Source organism: Kogia breviceps, chromosome 10, assembly GCF_026419965.1.
Source record: "Kogia breviceps isolate mKogBre1 chromosome 10, mKogBre1 haplotype 1, whole genome shotgun sequence".
In the NCBI taxonomy this organism is placed as follows: Eukaryota; Metazoa; Chordata; class Mammalia; order Artiodactyla; family Physeteridae; genus Kogia; species Kogia breviceps.
In genome coordinates, this window is record NC_081319.1 from 85163020 (window position 1) to 85185299 (window position 22280).

Below are 22280 nucleotides of genomic sequence, written 5' to 3' on the forward strand. Positions count from 1 at the left end.
TCATTTCATTATTGAAAAAGGCACTCTGCTTATCTGAGTATAAACTGAAGTAGACAGAAGCTGGACCCCATAACAGAACATCACAGAAGAAGTTGAAAGATGTCACTGATTACTTATTCATCCATCCAACCTGACTGCTTACAATGTACCAGGTCAAGTTCTCGTCTAGATCACTGCTGCAAAAGTTGAAATTTGTCATTCTTTTTCCTTTCCTCACCTTCAGCCTCCACCCCTAGAATCTGTACCCTCTTCCCAAGTTAGGGGAATTTCAAACTTGAAGATCTTGGTAGGAGGTAGAGACCATCTTCCTCCATAAGAGAGAAAAACCTGCTTCCAAACATTCTGGCAGGTTGATACAGCCTGAGGCTCCATCAGGCGGGTGACCCGATGCTGGACTCTGACTCAGGACACGGTGACACAGAGGGGCTGGAAGTGTGCTGAATGCTTTGGCACATGTGGCAGAGGTGGCAGTAGTGCCATCCAGTTGTCAGGAGCAGCAGAGACAGCAGGCCTAGCCGGAGGGTGCGCTGTCCAGCATCAGGGCTGACAGTGCTGTGAACAGTGGCATCTGTGCCCACCTGAAGGGGCAGGGGTTCCTCTGTGGGCCCCAACCTGGGTGGGATTGTGGTTTCTGTTCCTGGCTGTGTAGTCTCAGGGCTGTTCTGTGGCTTTTTCCTGAAATAAAACAAAACTACAATCAAGCTCTCTTCCCCCCACCCCCGGCTCGTTCCATTTAGAACCATTTGAAACCTTTTTTGCCCATAAAGAATTGCATGAGAATACCATGTAGCGAAACTCTGAGAGAGCAGGGATTCAGAGACTCTTCCCCGCTGCTTTATTGAGATATGATTGATCTACAATATTGAGTAAGTTTATGGTGTACAACTTGTTGACTTGATACACTTAATATTGCAAAATAATTACCACCGTAGCATTAGCTTACAACTGTATCATGCCACATAATCACCTTTTTCGTGTGTGTGGAGAAAATTTAGGTCTACCCTGTTAGCAACTCAAGAGCTTTTCTTTTTTTTTTTTTTTTTTTTTTGGTGGTACGCGGGCCTCTCACTGCTGTGGCCTCTCCCCTTGTGGGGCACAGGCTCCAGACACGCAGGCTCAGCGGCCGTGGTCCACGGGCCCAGCCGCTCCACGACATGTGGGATCTTCCCGGACCGGGGCACGAACCCGTGTCCCCTGCATCCGCAGGCGGACTCTCAACCACTGCGCCACCAGGGAAGCCCTCAAGAGCTTTTCTTTATGCTGAGCGGATAACTGCTTCTTACATTTTCCACCTTGCTATACTGCATGGGAGAGAAAACATGTATCTCCCAGAAAATGTCCTTTTTCTTCCTAGGGAAAAAACATTGCAATGCGGATTTAAAACCCCTCCCCACCCTGATTACTCTCTGACCCCTGACCTCAGTGGATTCCAAGCTGCCTGAGCCTCAGGACTGCTTGTAGGGATTGTTACAAAGTACTCAGGCCTCTTCCTGACCCACCATCTCAGAATGTGGGCATGGAGTCCAGGAATCCCTTATGAACAAGCCCTACAGGTGAGGCAGATGCACAGCCACGTGGGAATCCTGGTCTACATTGTTGCTACTAAATGTGTGATCTGAAGACCAGCAACATCAGCACCAAACTTGTTTGAAATGCAGATTCTCACGCTCCCTTCCACCTGAGGTGTGCAGGTGATGCACAAGGAAGATCAGGACCCCCAGGTCTCTTTGCCATTTGGACATGGTGTTCAGAACCGTGCGGTCTGCTCGGGTGTGTGGTCTGATCAGATCGCATAGCGCTGGGGGATCCAGGGTTCACTCCTTGTCCTTCCTCTTCTGTAGCCAATTCTCCCCTGGTGACCTCATCTGTTCTCAAAGCTTTAAACCTCATTTATAGGGTGTCACCTCCTCCAACTCTTTCTCCAGCCAAGTCATCTCACCTGAACCCCAGACTCAGTTTGCACTTTCCTAAACCGAATGCCAATGCTGCCGCCTCCTCAAATATGTTGCTTCCAGAGTCTCCCCATTTCTGCGGAAGGTGCCCCACATGTCTACTTGCAAATCTCAAAGTTTGGGGTCTTCCTTCATTCTGCTTTCTTATAACCCAAATTTAATCCATTAGGAATTGCTGTAAAACGCCACTTTCAGAATATATCCAGAATCCAATCAGTTACTATTACCTTCCCTGCTCACACCTCAGACAAGCACCAGCATCTCCGGCCTGGACACTGCACCATTTCCTACAGTTTCCTCTATGGAATCTCTTGCCCTTCACCTCCTGATTCTGTCCAGCAGCCAGATGTTGCTCGAGAGTAGTCACACCAGGTCAATCTTCTGTTCAAACCACCTTGTAAACTCCGCATCTTACTCAGACGAAATCAAAACCCTTGCAATATTGTCTAGGTCTATATGATCTGTCCGGACAGTGGATCTCATCTCAGTTCCTCTCTCCTCCAGCTACGATGGCCTCCTCACTCTTCCTTGAACACGCAGACACTCTCCTGCCCTAGTGCACTGGCACTGGAGGCTCCCCTGCCTGGAGAGAACTTGCCCCAGACATCCTCGTGGACATTCTTTCCTGTCCTTCGCATCTTTACTCAAAGGTCACCTTCTCAATGAGGCCCGCACTGACCACCCTAGTAAAACAGACATCATCCCTGTCCCCACACACTTACATGCTGGGTCACCTTCCTCAAAGCACTTACCAACTTTTAATGTAAACACTTCCCTCACTTGCTAGTCTCATACTGCACACTCTGCCCTTTTCCCTAGAACATATACTCCACATGACTGACAAGTTTTGTCTGTTGTTAGTTCCCTGAGGTTTCCTAGATGCAAAAATAGTGTGTCATGTATCTGGCACACAAATTATCAATTGAATGAATGATCAGTGTAGAGCACCTCCCTATTCTAGAGACAGTGTCTTTATTAACGTGACCTCAGGCCTCATGCTGTCTTGTGGCAGCTACAGCGCAACATCCATTCGCAATGACATCAATGCCGCCTGTACTTTTCTCACAAGGGTTGATCGCCCCTCCCTCCCACACCAATCAGTCTGCACACCACACACCACGCTCCTTCTCTCTTCAGAAAAGAATATCCTGCAGTTATGTGTCCTATATTCCAACGTACCATGACTCTGTTACACTCTGCTTTCTAAATCCATCTGTTTGGATTGGAGTCAGCACTAGGCTTAGAAGATCTAAGGGCAGAAAAGGGGCCAGGCTGCAGACAAGAGAGAAACCCAGCAAGAATTAAGTCAAGATGAGAGACTATTGGGTCCCTTCTCTTTGCTAATTCCAGAATCTGGTTCCTTTTAAAGGATGGGGAAAAGTTGGAAAGAAGAATCCAGCAAACATCTCTAGAAGGAGGGCAAGAGCTGGATGAGGCTGAAAATTGCTCTCTTGATACTACTGAGAATCCTGTGTGCAGGGCCCCCTTGGCTGTGGGGACATGTCTGACTCCTGCTGCTCTCAGAGATGGGGACACCCAGAGAAGAATGAGACCAGAACTCTGCACATGAAAAACAAGTCATTATTCCAAAAACAACAGCAACAACTAAATAAGCAAAATATAAACACACACGATAAAGACAGGGTCCGAGGATGGGAGCAAGGCCCGAGCCAAGGCTACCTGGTTACAGGAAGCCCTTGCTGCCCACAGTCCAGGAGACAGTACAAGGCCCAGGTGATTTCTGAGCCTCTGAGATCACAGGTCCTGGTGGGACACGGTTCTACTGAAGTGACGAGGACAAACGAACAGTGAAGATGACCTAGCAGAGCAGTGACCACATCAAAGCCCACGATGCAGTGAGCACGGAGTGGGCAGAGGCCGCGTCCATGCTCAACTCCTCACACCTCCTCCTGTCCCGCCTGCAGCAGATTCAGCACAGCAAGCACACAGATTCTGGAAGGTTCTCACTGCTTCCATTTATTTCCTCTCTCAAACTTTAGGAATCCTCTCCTTTATTATCCCACCAACCCCTCATGGCAGAAATTAGAAAAAAACAAAATTCATATATAGATTTTATTTCCAACACGCAAGTAACACATTATTACTCAGTGCAACATGAAGTTAAGACAGGGATGGAGGTGGCCCAGCCCTGCCTCTGCTGGAACAAGCAAGTGGATCAGGGATGAGAACACAGGTCAGGGTGGGAAGGAGTCGTGGTGGGCAGGGGTGGGCCAGTCTCTCCACCTCCTCACTTTATGCTACGAGGAACACAGACACATTCAGATGCAGCTGCAGAAAGAGGAGTCACGGGATCTGAAGCCACAAAGTGGGACCGTGCATCACTCAGTCCCCACGAGGCAGCTGTCTCACACTGTGAAAGAAAATAATCATGAACAAACTCAGGTCAGTCATGTAAGTGTTGACCTTCCCAACAGCCCCCCACATGCTCAAATGTCCCACTCAAAGATTCCCACTACCCGGGGCATCCCCTCGGCCCCAACACCTCTCCCAATCTAGGTCCTCCAGGGTCTCACCTTTTGGATCCATGAGAGACACATCAGAGCCCTGGGCACAGTCACTGCCTGGGGGAGAACAAAACCAGGACGTGGTCAGATCCCACAGGAGAGAAACTAGAGAAGGACCTTTAGGAGGGTGAGCCCCACATGGCCTCCTGTCTGCACCCACTCAAGGGTCTCAGGAATCACACGCCCTCCACACTTACTTGCAGCCTGAGCGTAGCTCCCTCCTTTTTTACCTGTAAGAAGAAAACATCACGTGAGAGGCCAGGGAGAAGACTGAGTTGTGAGATCCTAGAGGAACCCCCTAGTCCTGCACCACAGAGAACTTTCCAGAACTGTTGACCAAAACCCATGATAGGATCAGGAACATGAAGAAAGGAGATGTGGAGGGACTGAATCAACTTCTTCCCTCCTGGGGGTCTGTCCTCAGCAGGGACTTTCCCTCTGTGACCTTCAAGTGCTGGTAATCTGGTCCCCAACTGGAATTATGAAGGTGAAAAAAATCTGTCTTTCATTTCCACGTGCTTTACAAAAGGATAAGTGCCAGCCTCCAGACTGGCAAGCAATATTTCTGACTGGTACTGCCAAATAAAAACGCATGCAAGCTTCTACCTGGGCTTGAAACTCCCCAGTGAGACAAGAAAACTCAGATCCCTCCCTCCCGTACCTACCTGAGTGCTTCTTCCACCAGATCACAACTCCAGCCACCACGGCTCCAATGACCAAGAGAACCAGGCCAACAATGAGGCCCATGATGAGGACGGTGGGCTGAGGAGGTTCTGTGGAGGAAAGGGAAGGGGCCCTGACCTCAGGCTTGAATCCCAACCTTGCTGAACGTGTCCAGAAGGGCTCCTGCTTTATCTGAGAGGAAGCTCCACCCCCCATCTCCCTCCTTACCCCATCTCAGGGTGAGGGGCTTCTGAAGCCCCTCGTGCTGCACATGGCACGTGTATCTCTGCTCCTCTCCAGAAGGCACCACCAGGGCCGCCCACTTCTGGAAGGTTCCGTCCCCTGAAGGCCTGGTCTCCACAAGCTCCATGTCCTGGGTCTGATCCTCCCCATCACGCTGCCAGGTCAGTGAGATCTCCTCAGGGTAGAAGCCCAGGGCCCAGCACCTCAGGGTGACCTCACGGTCAGAGATGGGGTGATGGGTCACGTGTGTCTTTGGAGGGTCTGAGGAGAAAGAATTAGAAAATTCACACTTAGTGTTACCTTCATGGGACACTGAAGCAGCATCATGTGACCATCCTGAGAATGGACAGCACAACAGGTTTGAAAAGAAGCAGCAAAAACACCAGACACCAGCCTGGACTCCGGGGTCTGGGAAAAATCTCCCAGTCCTTGGAAAGTTCTAGAATAAGGATGAAAGCCAAGGTAGGAGGCTCCATGTAAAGGGGAGAATACAGAGCAATGGTCCTGACTTTGGGGGAGGCTGAATGCCTCAGAAAAGCTGGAGTCAGGCCTCCTAAGATGTTCTCAGGCTGAGAACAGGTCTTGAGAGAGAAAGTCGTGGTTCACAAGATGGGGGTCAGGGTCAAAGGGCGCCGCTGGTCAGTTATTTCCGGTTTGGTTTCCTGTTTCTTCCCCAAAGAGACTGGGTTCCTTAACTGCCTTTCAAAGAAGTGAGGCCACCAGCGAGTCATTGTCTTCTACAGAATATGAAAACCTGGTTGGATTCCTCCCTCTCCCAACAAGAAGTTGGGGCAGTGTTCCCACAGGGACCCCATTTCCTCCCCTTGTGGGAAGCCAGCTCCAGCCCGAGGGGAGACCAGGGAGGCCCCGCGGCCCCTGGTACCTGCGCGCTGCAGCGTGTCCTTGCCGGTCTTCAGGTATCTGAGGAGCCACTCCACGCAGGTGCCCTCCGCGTAGATCCTGAATTGCTCCGCAACACTCTTCCCCTCCCACTTGCGCTTGGTGATCTGAGCCGCCGCGTCGGCCGCGGTCCAGGAGCTAAGGTCCTCGTTCAGCGTGATGTAATCAGCGCCGTCGTAGGAGTACTGTGTGTACCCGCGGCGGAAGCGACCGTCTGGCCCCACGTCGCAGCCGTACATCACCTGGAAGGTGTGAGACCCTGACCCCGCCCCGACCAGCCGCAGCGATTAAACCCAAACTGAAAATGAAACCGGGTAAAGTCCCGCCGTTTCCTCCCGAGTCGGGGGGCCGGGCGGGTCCCGCAATGTTGGGGTGACCCTCGGACCCGGAGACTCGGGGCGACGCCGGCCCGTCCCTGGGGATGGGGGTCGTGACCCGGACGCGGGCCCGCGTCGCTCACCGGCCTCGCTCTGGTTGTAGTAGCCGCGCAGGGTGTTCAGGTTCACTCGGGAAATCTGTGCCGATTCCTTGGAGATCCGCGTCACCCGATCCCAGTACTCCTGCTCCAACTGCTCCACCCACGGCGCCCGCGGCTCCATCCTCGGATTCGGGGCGTCGCTGTCGAACCGCACGAACTGCGTGTCGTCCACGTAGCCGACGATTAAGAAGCGGGGATCCCCTTGGCCGGGCCGGGACACCCCGGTGTAGAAATACCTCAGGGAGTGGGAGCCTGGGGGCGAGGAGGGGTGAGACCCGGTCCGACCCTCCTCCCGGTGCGGGTCCCCGGGTCCGAGGTGACGGGGCCGGGAGGGGAAAGGGGCGAGGGGCTCGTGAGACGGAAAAGGTGTGGAGGTCGGAGAAGGGCCGGCACCTCGGGGGGAGAGAAGAGCGGGCGGGAAGCAAGGGAGGGACAGGCTGGGACCGGGGTGAGGGCAAGGGTCTGGGCCGGGGGCGGCGGCGTGGCTCCTTCCCTGGGAGTCCCGCCTCCCTGACCCCCGAGGTCCCCTCTTCCTCCCCGCAGAGGCCGTTCTCTCCCGACCCCGCACTCACCCGCCCAGGTCTCGGTCAGAGCCAGGGTCCCCAAGAGCAGCAGGAGGAGGGTTCGCGGCGCCATGACCAGCATCCGCGGGGTCTGGGCAGAAACGGAGTGAGGCGCGTCGGTGGAGACCTTATAACTGGGAACCGCGGGGACGCTGATTGGCTTCTCCAGAAACCGGACACGCAATGGGAGTGAGAAGTGAGGCCGCGTCACGAGTGTCCGTGCGGGAGGGCCCGACACAGGTTGTGAGAGAGAAAGTGAAACTCGGGGAGACAGGGAATCCCCACTACGGAGCGTCCCCGTCCCAGAGACCGCCTGACACCCTGAGAGCCTGAGAGGCTGCCCCTCCCGGGACCTGGGACTTTGCCTGATCCCTCCCCTCCTGCACCGAGAGCTCTTTGTCACACTGTCTCCCTGAGTCCTGGCCTAGGGACTGTGTAGTCAGCGATTTTCACAACATTGTGGTCAGAATATGTATACAGTCTTACAAACTAGTGACGACCCCAAAGATAATTTTGTTTATGTGGATACTTCTATCGATACTTTCCAAAGTAGAAATATGGAGCTTAAAATTTTTAAATTAATTTATTTAAAATAATATTATAACCCATGATTTAATATGAAAAATAACTACTTCCCAAAATAAAGACGGTAGTGGGAAAAGTGGAACTTTTCAGATTTTTATAATTTTTGCAAGTCTCTCTCTTTCTTGTCTGTCTCATTAGAAGACCCTGGATGTTCATGTTTGCTTCTGCATTGAATCTGTTATTTTGATTGAAGTCTATGAAAATAAAAAGGCCCACACATATATAGGAGTGGTATTTTTAATAACCTTTTCAGATAGTCATGGATGTTAGTCTTTGATACAAAACTAAAACTACACAAGTGGTAGGTTCTCAAAGGTTATTTTCAAAGTGGACCTGAAACAATACCATTGAATATTTCCTATTCTGTTACATTAAAATCCATAACCCTATTTTGCACATTTAATGTCTCTTGTACTAACGTAAGATTTTTTTTAAAGTCGTACGTTGTTTCACTAAGTTATGTAGAACTTCCAGTGTCAGTCGTTCTTTCAAGTAAACATTGTATTCCATGAAGAAGAGGGTAGTTCAGGTCACACAAATTATTTTCCTTGCGACATAGTACTTTGGAATGTAGCAGAAGGGCTTGATGGGTACTTCCCATGTCATCTTAGAAGATACTTTTAAAATGTGGAATAAGGGAGTTTTCTGGCAGTCCAGTGGTTAGGACAGAGCTGTCACTGCCATGGCCTGGGTTCAAGGGTTCAACCCCTGTTCAGGGAACTAAGATCCCACATAATGTGGGGTGTGGCCAAAAAAAGAAAAAAGAAGTGGATTTAAGGATGATTTAGGAAACAAAAGAACTTTTATTTATTTAAAAAAAATTTTTTGAGGTATAGTTGATTTACAATGTTGTGTTAATTTCTACTATACAGCAAAGTGATTCAGTTATACATGTGTATACACATTCTTTTGCATTTTCTTTTCCATTATAGCTTATTAAGGAAAGTTAAAAATTTGTAATGCATCAACCAGAATGTTTTAAAGCAAACCTGCTTTCTTTTTTCTGCAAGTAAGTTTGTGGTGAAAATAATTATATTGCAGTTTGCTACAGTAGTCTCCATCACTGCTAAGTTATACCTCAAAGCAAATGTCAACATAGTGGAAAGTCAAGCAATATCTTAGTAATGCTATGAAAGTAGGTTTCACCTCATGGATCTCATGAAAGGGTCTCAGTGACTTCAAGGGTTCCACACATCACACTCTGAGAACTGCTTTTCAAATAAACCTGGGAAAATCTCCCAACTGACCCTTGCCTTTGCCTCCTCTTCGTTTTGGAGAAGCCCTCTCCCTGAGCTGGACTCCCTGCCTCCCCACACTTAGCTGAGGTCCCTGCCCCTGGGGTCCTCTAGGAGAGAACTCACCCCTTGGAAACGGATCGCAGAGAGTGTCCTCAGTCTGGGAAGGGAGGTAGGGGGACAGGTGTTTCCCCTTTGGACCTGGAAACAGTTTGTGCCTGAAGGCACCATACCCACTCATAACCTAGTTTGGTTTTGTTACACACCAGCTAAGTATGTATTCATATCCCAGACAGAAACCTGACATCATCTCTAAGAGAAATAATATTGGCCCTTTCATGGGTCCAGTATATCTGACTTAAGGCCCAGAAAGCATGAAGAGCAGTCCTGTCCTATAGAATGTTCTGTGGTGAAGGAATTTTTGTATATCTGTACTGTCAAAATCAGGTAGCCACTAGCTACAGGTCGCTATTTAGCACCTCACAAGTGGCTATTGGGGTTTCCCTGGTGACACAGTGGTTGAGAATCCGCCTGCCGTTGCAGGGGATGAGGGTTCGTGCCCCGGTCCAGGAAGATCCCACATGCCACGGAGCGGCTGGGCCCGTGAGCCATGGCCGCTGAGCCTGCGCGTCCGGAGCCTGTGCTCCGCAATGGGAGAGGCCACAACAGTGAGAGGCCCACGTACCGAAAAAAAAAGAAAAACGTGGCTATTGTGCTGAGCACCTTAATTTAGTTTAAATAGCCATATGTGACTAGTAGCTAGCCTATTGGGCATTGCATATCTATAATGTTCTTAATTTCCAGTCTCTTCCCCCAAAAAGATACTGTGTGACTCATAGGTTGATGCATATTAAAAGAACCTTCATATGGAAATCATGGATTTGTCTATGTGGGCCTTGGATATATCTTTAAAATGTAGCATGTGCAGAAAGTTTCATTAACATGTATTTTAACGACTAGACTGTTCAGACATTAAGGACACTGTGGTTTATCACCTTAAGGTCATATGTGTTCCAAACTGCCCACTGCTGGAGCTAATTCTTGTCTTTATAACCTTGAGCTCTTGTTGTTCTTTTCATTAACCTGGTAAATATAAGCAGACACTGAAGTCCTCACTTAGCCCAAGAGATAGTATTCACTGAACACAACATATATCAAATACCTTGTAGGACCTGTACATACTTGTAAAATTATAAAGCAGGAGAATCCACCACCTTAGAATTCTTTACTGACTGCTCCTGCTATTCGTTCCCCCCAAATTCAATCAATTCTGTTTCCCTTCACCCTTGGGCCCCCCTCTCCTAGACAAAAAAATACATGAATTTTTTACATTTGGGGAATGAAGAGTTGTATGACCCAAAGATGAAAAACCACTAAAAAATCATAAATTTTCTCTATATCAACCAGACATTCACAAAGATACTAACACATGCCCCTATCAAACTCAAAGACAAAAACATTGACAAACAGGTAGCAATGCTTTTCAGCCAAAGACCACCAGGAGCAAATGTGTGGGCAAACAAGTTGGAGTTATTACTGGATGCAGCGAGGGAGATGACACACCATCGGGGACCATGGTGTCTTAGTGTGAGGTGCTAGATAGAACATATACAGGATGTGGCCTTGGTCGGGTGATTTTGAGGAGGGTGTATGGAGGAGGGGCTTACTCTAGATTGGGTGTTGTCAGGAAGTGGGGGCAATTCTATGACTGGGCATGTCAGTGAATCTTCCCTGTAGGGAGGAAAGACTAGAGTGAGGGTGCAGCTGTAATTGGAAAGAAGCCGTGGTTGCTGGTATCAGCACAGGGAGAGGTTTGATACATTGTGAGGTGCATAGTGCTGCCTTGTTTGGTCTGTGCTTGGACAAAATGATGCCGTGGTCTTGTTTTGTCTCACTGTATCATGGTCTCAGGTGTCCTTGTCTGATGTTGATGTTCTGTGAGGTGACATATGTCCAACAGGAGAAGAACACGGCTGCGTGGTGAGCACCAGCCCAGCTTCTGACAACGCTGAGGCCTAAGGTAAATGTCAGACCAGTTTCTGATGTTGGAGGCTGCTTTGTCCTTCCTGAATTCAGTGTTTTAAAATAACTAAATCCCAAAGAAAACATAATTAAAGTGTATTTGAAAACAATTTGGAAAATAAGAAATGCAAATGTCAAATATATAACAAATAAATGTAAAGAAAAATGCAAATGTGGAATAAGAAATGGGAATAAATTAAAATCTATCATCTTGGCAAAGATAATAGTATGAGGAGAGTATTGACAGGAATTTAGGGAGAATATACTGTCATAAAGATTGATAGGATTGAAAACTGGTACAAAAATTTTAAAGGTCACTATGCAAAACGTCTCAATTTCAGTATATTTACATTAAAAATTTTTCTTATTGTGTATTGGTGTATAGGTAATTTACAGTGTTGCAGGGGTTTTTTTTTTTTAGGTGTACAGCCACTTGACTCACTTATGCATAGATGTATATATGTACTTTTTTGGGTTCTCTTCCTATATAGGTTATTATAGAATGTTGAGTAGGGTTCCTTGTGCTATACACTGGGTCCTTGTTGATTATTTTATAAATAGTAGTGTGTATACGTTCATCTCAACCTGCTCATTTTTCCCTGCCCACCACCTTTCCCTTTTGGTAACCGTAAGTTTCTTTTCTAAGTCTGTGAGGCTGTTTCTCTTTTGTAAAGAAGTTCATTTGTATCCATTTTTAGATTCCACCTGTAAGTGATATCATAGGATACTTGTCTTTTCCTGTTTCACTTCCTTCCTTGTAGCTGGAAATGGCATTATTTCATCCTTTTTATGGCTGAGTAATATTCCATTGTGTATATGTATCCTATCTTCATTATGCATTCATCTGTCCTTATACACTTAGGTTGCTTCCATGTCTTGGCTATTGTACATAGTGCTGCCATGATCGTTGGGGTGCACATGTCTTTTAAAACTATGGTTTTCTCCAGATCTAGGCCCAGGATTGGGATTGCTGGGTCACATGGTACTTGTATGTTTACTTTTTTAATGAACCTCCATACTGTTCTCCCTAGTGGATGTACTGATTTACATTCCCACCAACAGTGTAGGAGGGTTGCCTTCAATATGTTTACATTTTGACATAGAAATTTCTCTTTCAGAAATTTATCCTGCGAATATAATCACACATGTTCTCAAAAATATATATTCAAGGATGTTTCTTGAATTGTGGTTTATAAAAGCAAACAATGGAAACAATCTAAATGCTATAGTCATTGTAATGATGGTAACTATGAATAGAGGAACACTTAATAAGAATTAAAGCAATAATGCCATGTGATTTACATAGTGGATCAAATTTATTCCTCAAAGCAAACCCACGAGGGGACTTCCCTGGTGGTCCAGAGGCTAAGACTCCGAGCTCCCAATGCAAGGGGCCCGGGTTCAATCCCTGGTCAGGGAACTAGATCCCGCATGCCGCAATGAAGACCTGGCGCAGCCAATAAATAAATAAATTAATTAATTTTAAAAAAAGCAAACCCATGAGGCACCCAACATGTGATCCCTTTGTACAGACACATAGAGAGAGACTCAGAGAGAGGAGACACAGAAGGGGAGATTCAGAGAGGTTAAGAAGTGTATATTTCAAGGCCACCTTCAGTCAGGATCTGGAGACACTGGAGAAAAAGTGAAGAACAGTTAGGTGCTGGGTGATGTGCGACAGGCACTGTGGTGATGGACAGAAATGACAAAGATAAATGTAAATCACTACTGAGCTAAGTGCTGTGAGGGTGAAGTTCATGATATCCTGAAAGTAGATGACCAAGAGACCTGACAGCTTCCCTACCACTATTATCAATAATATTTGAAAGATGTAAAAGATATATAGTATATAAAACAAAAACAGAATTCTATACAATTATATAAAATCATAGAACCAAAAAGGCTCTTTGAAATTAAAAATAATGTCATAGAAGTGTATAATTCAGTAGATGAATTGAAAAATTACAGTCATACTCACAGTAAGTAATAGTAATAGAAAAGTAATGGCAAGGAGGAGAGAAGACCTATAAGAATATTCCTCTATCAATCAAGAGATTCCAGCGAGTAAGCAATACAAGTTTCAAAAATAAGGGAGAGTAGGAAATAATAAAAAAATGTTTTCAAGAAAACCTCTCGGAGTTTACAGACAAAAATTTACATCTGGAATGGCCTAAGCAAACTCGTACTGCAGTAGATGAAAAGAGACCGACACTAAGAAACATCACAGTGAAATTGCAGAAAGGATGGAAAAGAAGAGACCTTGAAAACTTCACGAGGCAAAAAACATGGGCCTGGAGGCTAGAAGAGAGTGAAGCAATGCCTTCTGAATTCTAAGGAAAAAGATCAGTATTTCCAACACAGAGTTCTATATTGAGTCAAGATGAGAATAAGTCCTAGGGTAGCCTGAGACATTTCAGAGTTACAATGTTTTCCTTTCCATGTTTCCTTCTTCAGGATACTGTTAGACAAAGTGTGGGGGAAATGATGGAAAAAAGCAACAACAGGGAAACATGGGATCCAGGCAACAGGGAAGCCTTGTACAATTATACAGTAGGAGAGAGAGGCAGAGGGCTGCCCAGAATGAGGCAAGGAGATCCGGGACGTCAGCCCTGCCCCAAGTGTGCAGGGAACCAGTCTCCGTGTGGCAGCACTGAGGGCTGTGAGAGAGTCTGTGCAAAGAAGTGAAGTTGGTGGAATGTCTGATGTGCTTGAATGTATTCAGAAAGACTTAGATTCTGCACAGAGTTTTAGAATGATTTAAAATGAGTACTACATGGGGCTTCCCTGGTGGCGAAGTGGTTAAGAATCCTCCTGCCAGTGCAGGGGACAAGGGTTCGAACCCTGGTCTGGGAAGATCCCACATGCTGTGGAGCAACTAAGCCCGTGTGCCACAACTACTGAGCCCGCCTGCTGCAACTACTGAAGCCCACGCATCTAGAGCCCATGCTCCGCAACAAGAGAAGCCACAGCAATGAGAAGCCCGGGCACCGCAACAAAGAGTAGCCCCGCTCGCTGCAACTAGAGAAAGCCCACATGCAGCAATGAAGACCCAAAGCAGGCAAATAAACTAAAAAAAAAAAAAAGAGTACAACAAAAATAAGATATTATTTATTCCAGTGAAATTTTAAATATCCATTCAAGAAAAGTAATCATAGTGTATTAAATGCTCACTTGTGACTAGCATTTCCATCATCATAATAATGCAAATATTGCACACAGAGCTAATCAAAATTACAAAACTGATAGATTTATAATTATAAATTATAACTATTTTGGGAAGACAGGGGTGTGTGAAAGAAAAACCAATTAACTAAAAATGATACATAAAACTGAAAGCAAAGGAGTATTAAAGCCATGATTTTTAGAGACATAGAAGAAACAATTAGAGAATCAGCTTAAGAACTAAAACAGCTTCTCTCTGAGATTCAAGAGACGGGGGACATGGAAGATTGGGGACATTGGTCTAGATACCAAGTCTTGTAGAAGTATCTTACTTTTTAAAACTATGTGCACATATCCATTAGCTAAAAATAAAAAGACAACCTAGTAGATGAGAGAATGGTCTTTGGCCTTAGGAATTGTTAAGAAGAGTCATAGAAATGGAGCAGTAGTTGGAAAGAAACTGTATACAGAGTGGTGGATGTTTATGGGAGAATTTTGTTTTGATTTATTTAGTTTAGTTTGATTAATTTTAATGGGAGGAATTGCAGCATGTTTGTAGGCTGGGATGAAGGAGCAGTAGAGAGTGGGAAACTGATGATACAGGGGAGGATGGAGTCGGATCCTGTACCCACTCTGAGGGGCAGCCTTAGACAGGAGGGGACCATCCATCATCACTGGTGGGAAGGTGAGGATACAGGTGCAGATGTGGGAACAGTGGAGGAGGAGGATGTAATTCTCACCTGAGTCCTTTTTCTTTTTCTGAGTGAAAAAAAAAAAGCTCATCATTGGGTGACGCAGTGGTTGAGAGTCCGCCTGCCGTTGCAGAGGACACGGGTTCGTGCCCCGGTCCGGGAAGATCCCACATGCCGCGGAGCGGCTGGGCCCGTGAGCCATGGCCGCTGAGCCTGCGCGTCCGGAGCCTGTGCTCTGCAACAGGAGAGGCCACAACAGTGAGAGGCCTGCGTAACGCGAAAACAAACAAACAAAAACAAAAAAAGCTCATCATTAAGAACAGGGAAAAAAAAAAAAAAAAGAACAGGGAGTGGGGGATGAGTGGAGGGGTCTGAGGGGAAAGGAGGAAATGAGAAATAGCCCTCTCAGGGGAGTGAGAGTGAGCTGACTGGGAAATGGCATCTGGAGAGTGCAGGGTGGGGGCCACTGAGGTCTGGGCTGCTCAGCTTAGAGAAATTTCCAGCTCTTGGGCAACAACAGGAGGATGTATAAGAAACTAAGAAAAATGCAACAAAATATCTCCAAATGTGAGGATTACATTCTTTTCACTTTGTCATTTATCACTTTCAACACGTTATTACTTGTTTTACAGTGAATATACATTATGTCTTATATTATACATTGTACATATACATCATAATAAGAATTTAAAAGCTTTGTTTAAATTTTTAAAAGGAAGGCAAGTGGGCAGAAAAAGTGAAGAGCTGTGGGCACAGAGTTGGACGTGCTGGGCTCCGTGCCTGAGCTCTGGGCAGCGAACTCACACAGCCTTTTCTCCTTTTCTTAGGACCGTGTTTTCTTTGGAGGCCAAGCAGGATTTTTCCCTTCTTTTTTCAGTGTGGTCACTTATTAGGACCTTGTCACCTCTTTGATGCTTTTAAGATGGTTTTTATATTTTACATGGCATTTTCAGCTATTTTCAGTGAGCAGAATTCTCCCTACAATCCAGCCCATCTTTTCCAGTAATGGAATTTCTGTGGCAGAATAGCTCAGTTAAAAGACTTTGGGTGCCAAAGTAGAGAATGTGTGTCCTAATACATGATCTGAAGAGGATCTGTCAGGTGTTTTACAAGTGCAAGGGATTTTAATGTAATTTTTGAAAGCATATTTACCTACACAGAAGGGGATTGAAAAGGTACTCAAGGGTATACAAAATAAATAATTCGTGTTCTCCCTCTCATCCCCCATTTGCCCAAGTCCTCTACTTGGAAAGCATTGCAGTTGGCAATTTCTCATTTTCCTTCTCCCCCAATATATCTATGCATTAATGAATACTGTTATGTCAGTGAAAGAGCTCAGGCCACAGACTGGGAGAAATTATTTGCTAATTCACATATCTGATGAAGGACTTGTTTTAGAATATACATAGAATGCTTAAACTCAATAATATGAAAGCAATTTAAAAATGAAGGAAAGTCTGAACAGACACCTCTTCAAGATCTATCAATGGAACTGCATATGAAAAGATGCTCAGCATCATTACATTAGGAAATGTAAATTTTTAAAAAATGAGGTATCATCACACCTATTAGAATAGCTAGAATCCAAGAACTGGTGATACCAAGTGCTATCCAGGATGTGGAGCGACAGAAACCCTCACTCACTGCTGCAGGAATACGAAGCAGCACAGCCCCTAGAAATGATGGTCAGCAGTTTCTTATAAAGCTACACATAGACCCTCCATCCAGTCTACTGAGCACTCTAGTCCTCATGCAACTCATCTGAAAACTTCTATGCACAACCCCCTGCACACCAATGTTTATAGCAGAGCGCCCCTCAAGTGTGGGCTGCACATAGTGACTTCCTTCTAAAGACTACAGTATGGAAAGTAGGGAAGTAAAAATAAAAGTTCACAAGGAGCAACCTGGGAAATGTACCTTAGCCGGGTGATAAGGTGAACTTATTACTGATAATCGAGTGGAGAGTATACACCCTTGTTGTGTGGAGAATGTCACTTCATGTCTGTGGTCTTCTTCCCCAAAATACTTTGCCCCAGTCAACCAACTTGAATAGAGGGACATTCTACAATATCCCTGAGCAGTACTCAAAAACATCAAGGTCATCAAACACAAGGGACCTCTGAGAGACTGTCACAGCCACAGGAGCCTGAAGGAGACATGATTGGGACTTAACACAATGTGTCTTTGATAGGATCGTAGATCAGGAAAAGGAAAAACTAATGAAGTCCCAATAAATTCTGGAGTTTAGTGATAATGTGTCAATATTGCTTCATTAGCTGTGACAAATGTATGATGGTGATATATTACCACAGAGAGACTGAGCATGGGATTTACAGGAATTCTATACTAACTTTGCTACTTTTTTTGTGAATCTCAAACTACACTAAAATGAAAAAAAAATTAATATGTGCCAGAAACGAACAGGGAGTGAAATAATTATCAGCTTTGAGTTTTCCAGAGTGTTTTCATCAAAGAGCTGGAGAGACGGGTTGTGGAGAGGAAAGATGGAAACCTCAGACACAAGGCAGGGCTCCAGGGCTCTCCTCCCCTCTAATCCCCGCCCCGTCCCCGAGCCGGACCCCAGAGCTGCTCAGGCAGCATCTTCATCCCCCCGTTGCTGACCAGCCTCCGGGGCAGCCATCTCTGTCTGACTCAGACCACAGCCCATCCTCTCCCTTCCCTGTGCTGAATAGGAGAGGGCGGAGTGGTGGCGCCCCCGTGTGGCCACAGTTTCTGATGACAGGAGACGTGAGCTCCCCTTTGACCCCCTTACAAAAGACCTGCCCAGGGTTTCCTTGGGCTCCTAGCAGTGGGTCAGTGCTGCGCACAGAAGTTGGAGTTCATCCAGTGTCAAGTTCAAAGTCTGAATTGTTACCCAGAATACATGCTGACACGGAGCTTTTTCTCCCCATCAAACCGGCAAGGACTTTGGCCTCCGGGAGGATCAGATTTCAAGGCCATTAACAGCTGGTTCCCAGGTCCAGGGTGGATCCCACAAACATACTGGGTGTCCTCAGTCTCCAGGGGTGGGACCTTGAACCCCAAGTCCTTGTCACTTCTTCCAGCTGCTGACAGGGTAATAGACTCTTCCTCCAGGGACATAACTCTGGAACCTCCATCCCTAGAATGGGGTAGAAGAGGGGGAGGAGGGAGAGGGGCAGGGGGAGGGGGAGGAGATCCCCTAAGGTATCTGCCTATGAAGATGGGGAGGCTCCTGGAGAAGTGAGGAGAGGAAGGAAACAGTGACATTAGGGGATGGAGGCCAACAGGAGTGGAGGGGGAGGAACGAGAGAGGAGAGGGGCAGGGTGGGTCACTCAGTGGACACGTGTGTGGGGAGGGTGGGGTCTGTGTGGGGAGAGGCACAGGGGCTTCTGGCCTGGGTGCTGGTTGAGGCTCTGTTTTTCACCTGATGATAAGTACACAGGTATCAGCTCTATATTTTGCTGGTAAACTATGCTTATGTTTTAGGTGTTTTCCTGTCCTTACAGGTATGGTATAACTCAAATACACCTGGAAGAAAGAAAAGAGAAAAGGAGAGAGGGGAGGTGGTTAAAGGAATTCCTCTCTTCCAGAGAAATAACCTCACCCTCAGTCCTCACTTCACCCCACACACACATGGTGCTGGGGCGTAGCAGGTAGACTCAAAGAAGGGACAGTCCATCCCAGCTCACAGCCCGGGGCTACCTGAACATCGTCTCCCTGTGAGCTAAGACAGTGGGGACCACTGTGCCAAAAAGACTGGCTAAAGACCTTTGGAAAAGAACTGCCCAGCTGGTGGCCATGGAGGTGGAGAACAGAGGACAGGAGAGCAGAGGACAGGACGTGGACTGCAGCCTGGAGACCACAATGGCGACAAGGAGATCAGCCATGAGTCAGGGCCTGGGGGTCCGCGTAACATTTCCCTGAGACATGAAAACGACCTCCCCCCTCCCCAGACCGACAGGACCAGGTGTCCCAACACCATACCCAAGGACACCAAGCATGGCCCCTCCTGTCCAGGCATCAAATCCGCCACTGTTTGAAGCCTCAAGCGTCCTCTCCCCTCCTCCCCAGTCCCGAGAGCCCAGGACACCCCAGTGTCCTGCGTCTTCTTCCCCTTCGTGGACCTAATAGACAGGGACCAGTTGTCTGGATCCCTTCAGCCACTTCCAAACCTGAAATTAAAGGCCCTGTGGTCCTGGACTCAGATCTAATTTCTGGCCCTGATGTTGACCCAGGACTTCGGGGTCAGGGGTCAGGGGAGGCTCCCCAGGGTCCCACGGGCTGCAGCTGAGCCAGGCTTCCAGCTGAACAGAATCGGCAGATTCTCTACATAAAACTGGGACCTGGAGGAGACACATCAGCCACATCAGCCACATAGAGGAGTGAAAAGCTGCCTTTGTCTCTCCCCCCTTCCATCCACAACCAGTAAACATCCACGACACACCGCAGGTGACTGCCCAACACACTAGGACTCCGGAGAATCCCACACAGTGTGCATGGAAAGGTGGGTGGACTGGAACACAGAGACGAGGCTGAACCGAGGGAAGAGCAGAGGCAGAGCCTGCGATCCTGTTCTCCACCTGCGGCCACTGAGCTGGAAGCCCCAGAACACCCAGTAGCAGCTGCAACAGGACACACGAATCCAGCCTTCCAGCCTCAGCAGTGCCCAGGGCCCCAGGTAACTAGGCAGCAGCAGAAGTGGGTCCTGGGACCCCAGCCACCAGCCCCTGAGACGCCCATGATTTTGGCCCCTCCAGCCACCCACTGGCAGCAGCAGAGCCGGAGAACCTTACAGCACAGGACATGGCAGAGGTGCCTGCACCACCCCAGCTGCCCACGCCCCCCTCCTCCCCCGTGGTTCAGGGGATCCCGGACACGAGGGAAGAGCCCACAATCCCAGGTCACCAGGCAGCGATGCCAGTGGCACTGGCAGCAACAAGGCACCAAAATCCCTGGAGGCACAAGAAGCAATAAGAGGGCACGGGACCACACCCCTGATGGGAGGTGGAAGGTGCCAACTCCCACAAGCAGGTAACGCACGTAGGAGAACCCCAAACCTGTGCTCTAGCGCCACCTCCTGGAAGAGAAGAGAAAAGCCTCTGCTCTCTATGAACGGTTAGAATCAAGCAGAAAAGTGCTCCCCACTTCATCAGTGCTGGCAGAGGAACAGCACAGCAAGCACACGAAGAACCACAGTAACACTGCATCACAAAAAGTTAAGGACAGTTCTCCAGAAACCAAACTTAAGGTCATGGAATGCTGTGACATAACTGCTGGAGAATTCAAAACAGCTCATGAGGAAACGCAGCAAGCTACACGAAGATTCAGAAAGGCAGTATAAGGAGCTCAGGAATACTATGAATGAACAGAAGGAATACTTTACCAAAGAGATTGAAACTCTAAGCAAAACTATATAATTTCAGTGTGCTTATGTGGCGCACTTTCTTTAAATTGATACCTAAATGTTTTATCCTGATTGAATTAAACGAGTCCCGCGCTCCGGTGTGCTCCTGCGCAGCCACCCGCCCCGGACCCGGTGCCACCGTGCCCAAGTGCCCCAAGTGCGACAAGGAGGTGTACTTGGCTGAGCGGGTGACCTCCTGGGGAAGGACTGGCATGGCCTTGCCTGAAGTGTGAGAAATGTGGAAAGACGCTGACCTCGGGGGGAGGGGACACACTGAGCATGACGGCAAGCCCTGTTGCAGTCAACCCTGCTACGGGGCCATGGTCGGACCCTAAGGCTTTGGGCGCGGTGGAGCGGAGAGACACACTTTCAAGTAAACTCAGGTTTTGGTGACCCCATCCCCGGCTGCCCGCGGGGCCGCGGCCCTCTAGGCCGATGGCAGGCCTTCTCCACAGGCACCTGGGGCTGTCCTGTAGACCCCCACGCCCTCAGTAAACTCGTGCACTTGGAAGAAAACACATTCATTCATTTTCCTAATTTTATATTTCTGGCACAGAACTCTTAAAATCCTTCGAATTTCCTAAGTGATGAGAGCCACAGAGGTGTGTTTTGTTATGTTAAAGGTTTGCTTTTGGACTGAACCTAAGGGTGGGGGCTGGTTACCAGGAGAAGCCACCATGTTAATAGGGAGTTGGAATTTCCGGTACCACCCCATCCCCCATGTCCTGGGAGCCGAGAGGGGCTGGAGGTTTCACCAACTGCAATGGCCCATGATGTAATCAATCGTGCCTATGTAATGAAGCCTCCATAACACCCCAAAATGATGAGGTTCAGAGAGCCTCCACGCTGGTGAATACACGGAGATTTGGGGAGACCGTCCCAATCTGAGAGGACACGGAAGCTCCACGCCCTTCCCACACACTTGCCCTTTGTGTCTCCTCCGTCTGGCTGTTCCAGAGTTACTTACATCCAGTAGTCTAGTAAGGAAAGTGTTTCTCTGAGTTCCGTGAGCCGCTCTAGTAAATTAATCAAACCGGAGTGGGGGAATCATTAGAACATCCAATCTGTAGCCAGTCTGTCAGAAACACAGGTGACAACCTGGACTCGAGACTGGCATCTTAAGGAGCGGGCGGGCGTGCAGGACGGAGCACTAACCTGTGGGGTCTGACGGTGCCCGCGGTAGAGTCAGAGTTGAGTGAATGGGGTTGCAGGGGAAATCCAAATATGGGAATATTGGAATCTGATGATCGCAATATTAATGGTAAAGAAAGAAGGACGGGAGGGTGGGAGAAAAAGCCTGGGTTTTGCCTGCGATCATCTGTCTCCTGCTACACAGAATGGCCAGCCTGGGAGAGATGGGAGAGCTCCAGAAAAGAGAAGTAAACAATAGCTTTACCCAGTGTAATCTTACAGCTTCCCCCAAGGAGGTGAAATAGACATTGTTTGATTTCACCCCTCCCTTCCTAGAGTTTTAGACAAAGTTTCAAGCTAAGTAACTTGTGTCGACCTGTGCAGGTGTACTGCGTCTTACTGCATTTTGAAGATACTGCATTTTTTTTTTTTTTCCAGCGGTACGCGGGCCTCTCACTGTTGTGGCCACTTCCGTTGCGGAGCACAGGCTCTGGACGCACAGGCTCAGAGGCCATGGCTCACGGGCCCAGCCGCTCCGCGGTATGTAGGATCTTCCCAGATCGGGGCACGAACCCGTGTCCCCTGAACCGGCAGGCGGACTCTCAACCACTGCTGCCACCAGGGAAGCCCAATACTGCATTTTTTACTAATTGAAGGTTTGTGCCAACCCTGCAGTGAGCAAGTCATCAGCGCCACTTTTCCAACAGCATTTGCTCACTTCGTGTCTCTGAGTGTTGGGCTG

General features: G+C 47.8%; 1 protein-coding gene and 1 pseudogene across 3 annotated transcripts; one reads left to right on the top strand and one right to left on the bottom strand.

Annotated features, from left to right (window-relative positions):
• Nucleotides 1-4011: 4011 nt before the first annotated feature.
• On the bottom strand, nt 4012-7640 carry LOC131763351 (BOLA class I histocompatibility antigen, alpha chain BL3-7-like). Of its 3 annotated transcripts, XM_059075470.2 has the most exons (8): nt 7334-7640; nt 6744-7013; nt 6267-6542; nt 5369-5644; nt 5143-5250; nt 4675-4707; nt 4487-4534; nt 4012-4323 (listed from the first exon to the last, which is right to left on the bottom strand). In XM_059075470.2, the coding sequence occupies exons 1-8, from the start codon at nt 7404-7406 to the stop codon at nt 4319-4321; spliced, it is 1089 nt and encodes a 362-aa protein (XP_058931453.1). In that variant the 5' UTR covers nt 7407-7640; the 3' UTR covers nt 4012-4318. The 3 variants fall into 3 exon arrangements, 2 of the variants coding, with proteins under 2 accessions (XP_058931453.1, XP_058931454.1); XR_010835125.1 differs by having other exon boundaries at nt 4235-4323; nt 4487-4707; nt 7334-7441; XM_059075471.2 differs by lacking the exon at nt 4012-4323 and having other exon boundaries at nt 4398-4534; nt 7334-7441.
• Nucleotides 7641-18801: 11161 nt separating this feature from the next.
• On the top strand, nt 18802-20859 carry LOC131764214 (cysteine-rich protein 1 pseudogene; annotated as a pseudogene).
• Nucleotides 20860-22280: the final 1421 nt, after the last annotated feature.

What these genes read in the sequence shown, in the direction of transcription:
- LOC131763351 (XM_059075471.2), bottom strand. Translation starts at nt 7,406, where the DNA reads ATGCTGGTCATGGCGCCGCGAACCCTCCTCCTGCTGCTCTTGGGGACC. An exon ending in TCTGACCGAGACCTGGGCGG is followed by an intron (nt 7,014 to 7,333) that starts GTGAGTGCGGGG and finishes CCTCGCCCCCAG; the next exon opens with GCTCCCACTCCCTGAGGTAT. An exon ending in GGACACGCTGCAGCGCGCAG is followed by an intron (nt 5,645 to 6,266) that starts GTACCAGGGGCC and finishes CTTTCTCCTCAG; the next exon opens with ACCCTCCAAAGACACACGTG.